Source organism: Mus caroli, chromosome 5 (assembly GCF_900094665.2).
Source record: "Mus caroli chromosome 5, CAROLI_EIJ_v1.1, whole genome shotgun sequence".
NCBI lineage: Eukaryota > Metazoa > Chordata > Mammalia > Rodentia > Muridae > Mus > Mus caroli.
Genome location: NC_034574.1, coordinates 130,200,445 through 130,202,870, shown reverse-complemented (window position 1 = coordinate 130,202,870; position 2,426 = coordinate 130,200,445). Strand labels below are relative to the sequence as shown.

The 2,426-nt window shown below is 51.8% G+C and overlaps 1 protein-coding gene across 1 annotated transcript in view; it reads left to right on the top strand.

Moving 5' to 3' along the window:
• The window catches only part of Zan (zonadhesin), a 97,692-nt gene that overhangs the window by 78,589 nt on the left and 16,677 nt on the right, over positions 1-2,426 (top strand). Inside the window, exons 70-73 of the mRNA XM_021163424.1 lie at positions 450-591; positions 923-1,140; positions 1,526-1,667; positions 2,306-2,322. Of these exons, the coding sequence (XP_021019083.1) occupies positions 450-591; positions 923-1,140; positions 1,526-1,667; positions 2,306-2,322 (519 nt within the window). The remainder of the gene's footprint in view (positions 1-449; positions 592-922; positions 1,141-1,525; positions 1,668-2,305; positions 2,323-2,426) is intronic.

Genomic DNA, 2,426 nt, shown 5'->3' with positions numbered 1-2,426 from the left:
ACTGAGCCACACCCCCAGCCCCTCATTAGGGGATTCTAGGCAGGGGCTCTACCACTGAGCCACACCCCCAGCCCCTCATTAGGGGATTCTAGGCAGGGGTTCTTACCACTGAGCCACGCCCCCAGCCCCTCCCTGGGGGATTCTAGGCAGGGGCTCTACCACTGAGCCACACCCCCAGCCCCTCCCTGGGGGATTCTAGTCAGATGTTCTACCACTGAGCCACGCCCCCAGCCCCTCCCTGAGGGATTCTAGATAAGCACAATCCTACTGAAATATACCAAAAATCCCAGTTGTAATACTTTTTCCAGTATTTTCCACCTGTGACTGGTTGTTTCTATAGAGTTGACAGGGAGGACAATGTGTATTCTTCAGACAGGGCATAAAGCTGTCTCCCTAGAACTTCTGTCTCTAGCTACTTCTTTTCTTCTCCATGATTTCTCTATCTGTAGGCAAACAAGACCTGGCTCACCAGAGGCTGTGCCCAAAAGTGTACCTGCAAAGGAGGGAACATTCATTGCCGGAATTTCAAGTGTCCCTTGGGGACTGAATGCAAGGACAGTGTTGATGGCAGCAATAACTGTACCAAAATTGGTAAGGAAGCTATGGGGAAATGGAGAGGGTGTGCGCGTGGATGGAGCTGTCAGAAGCAGGGCAAGAAGGAGCTTATTCCTCTGGGCCTAGGAGGTCAGGATCCTGGGTACCACCGTGGGGAGGGGTCTGGTCTCGGTGTTTATCTCTCGGTGGCTGGGCTCCCACATTGATGGAGACACATTCTTCTCTCCTCTTGCTCTCAGGACTTAGCACAGTGTATGCTCCCTGTATGAGTAAACTTGGCATTCCACCTAGCCTAGTGTCTTTATCGCCTACTTCCTTGGGCTCTCCCAAGCCCTGTGTGTTAATCTCTTGTCCCTGTCCCCCATAGCTCTGCAGTGCCCAGCCCACAGCCATCACACCTACTGCCTCCCCTCCTGCATCCCATCCTGCTCTAACGTGAATGACCGCTGTGAGAGCGCCAGCCTCCAGAGGCCCTCTACCTGCATCGAAGGCTGCCTCTGCCACTCGGGCTTTGTGTTCAGTAAGGACAAGTGTGTGCCCAGAACTCAATGTGGCTGCAAAGACTCCCAGGGTACCCTCATACCGGTGAGTGACATGGCATTGGGACTGGGCGTCCTTCCTTCTTCCCTCTGTCCCGTGAGCCTGGGACATACAGCACTGGGCTCTGGAGTTGTTTGGATCCTGAGCAGGCTAAAGACTTGCTCTATCACTGAGACACATTCTACCCCATCGATGGGGGGTTCTAGAGGTCCTCTAAGGCAGAGGTCTGCTCCCATCTTCTTCCCAGTGGAGTCTGCAAAGGCCCTCTACCGCTCAACTGCTCTGGTCACAATCTTTTCCCTACGTTTCCCACCCATACGTAGTTGATGCAATAGAATAGATAGGGAACTGTCAGACAGGAGGCTGAGCCCGTCTCCTTCTAGCTGGCCACTTTGTACTTACTTCCTGCATCTTCCTGTGGCTTCTGTAGGCAGGTAAAAACTGGATTACTACGGGCTGTTCTCAGAGATGTACCTGCACTGGGGGACTTGTTCAGTGCCACGACTTCGAGTGCCCCTCAGGAACTGAGTGCCAGGACATCGAGGACGGCAACAGTAACTGTGTTGAAATCAGTAAGGGAACCATGAGGGGAGGTGGAGAGACTGTCCCTTTGGAGGAATCGGGGCAGGGCAAGAAGGAGCTTAACCCTCTGGGCCTAAGAGGTCAGGGATAGGAGGTAACATGGTGGGAAGGGAATCTATGGACCATGGCTAGGCTGGGTCCCTTCACAGTGTTAATCTCTCAGTGGTCAGCATCTTAGTTCACTTCCCTGACTGTGATATAATACTTCGACAAAAAGCAACTTGGAGACTAAGGGCTTCTGTCGGCTCACAATGGCAGTACTAGTCTGTCACTGTGGGGAGGTCGAGGTGTCAGGAACTGACTGCTACACAGGCACAGTTGAGAGCAAGGAGCAATGCATGCTTAGTAGGACTCTGCCTGCCTTCTCTACTGTATACAGTCCCGGGCCGAACTGAGGGCATTTGCCATCCACGGTGTACCAGATATACCTATGCCAATTAAAGTAGTCAAGACAATTCCCCACAGACTGTCCCCATGGACCAATCTGACCTAGACAATCCCTGATTAAACCTCTCTTCCTAGATGACTCTATGTGGTATCAAGTTGGGAGTTAAAACTAACTGTGAGAATTAATGTCCCATACATATCATCTTGGCAGATCCATCTTTTCTCACTTTCTTTTCTCCAGGGTCCCACACAGACCTTGTCAGTAAATGCTTGCAAAACAATAGCTTCTCTCTCTCTCTCTCTCTCTCTCTCTCTCTCTCTCTCTCTCTCTCTCTCTCTCTCTCTCTCTCTCTCTCTCTCTC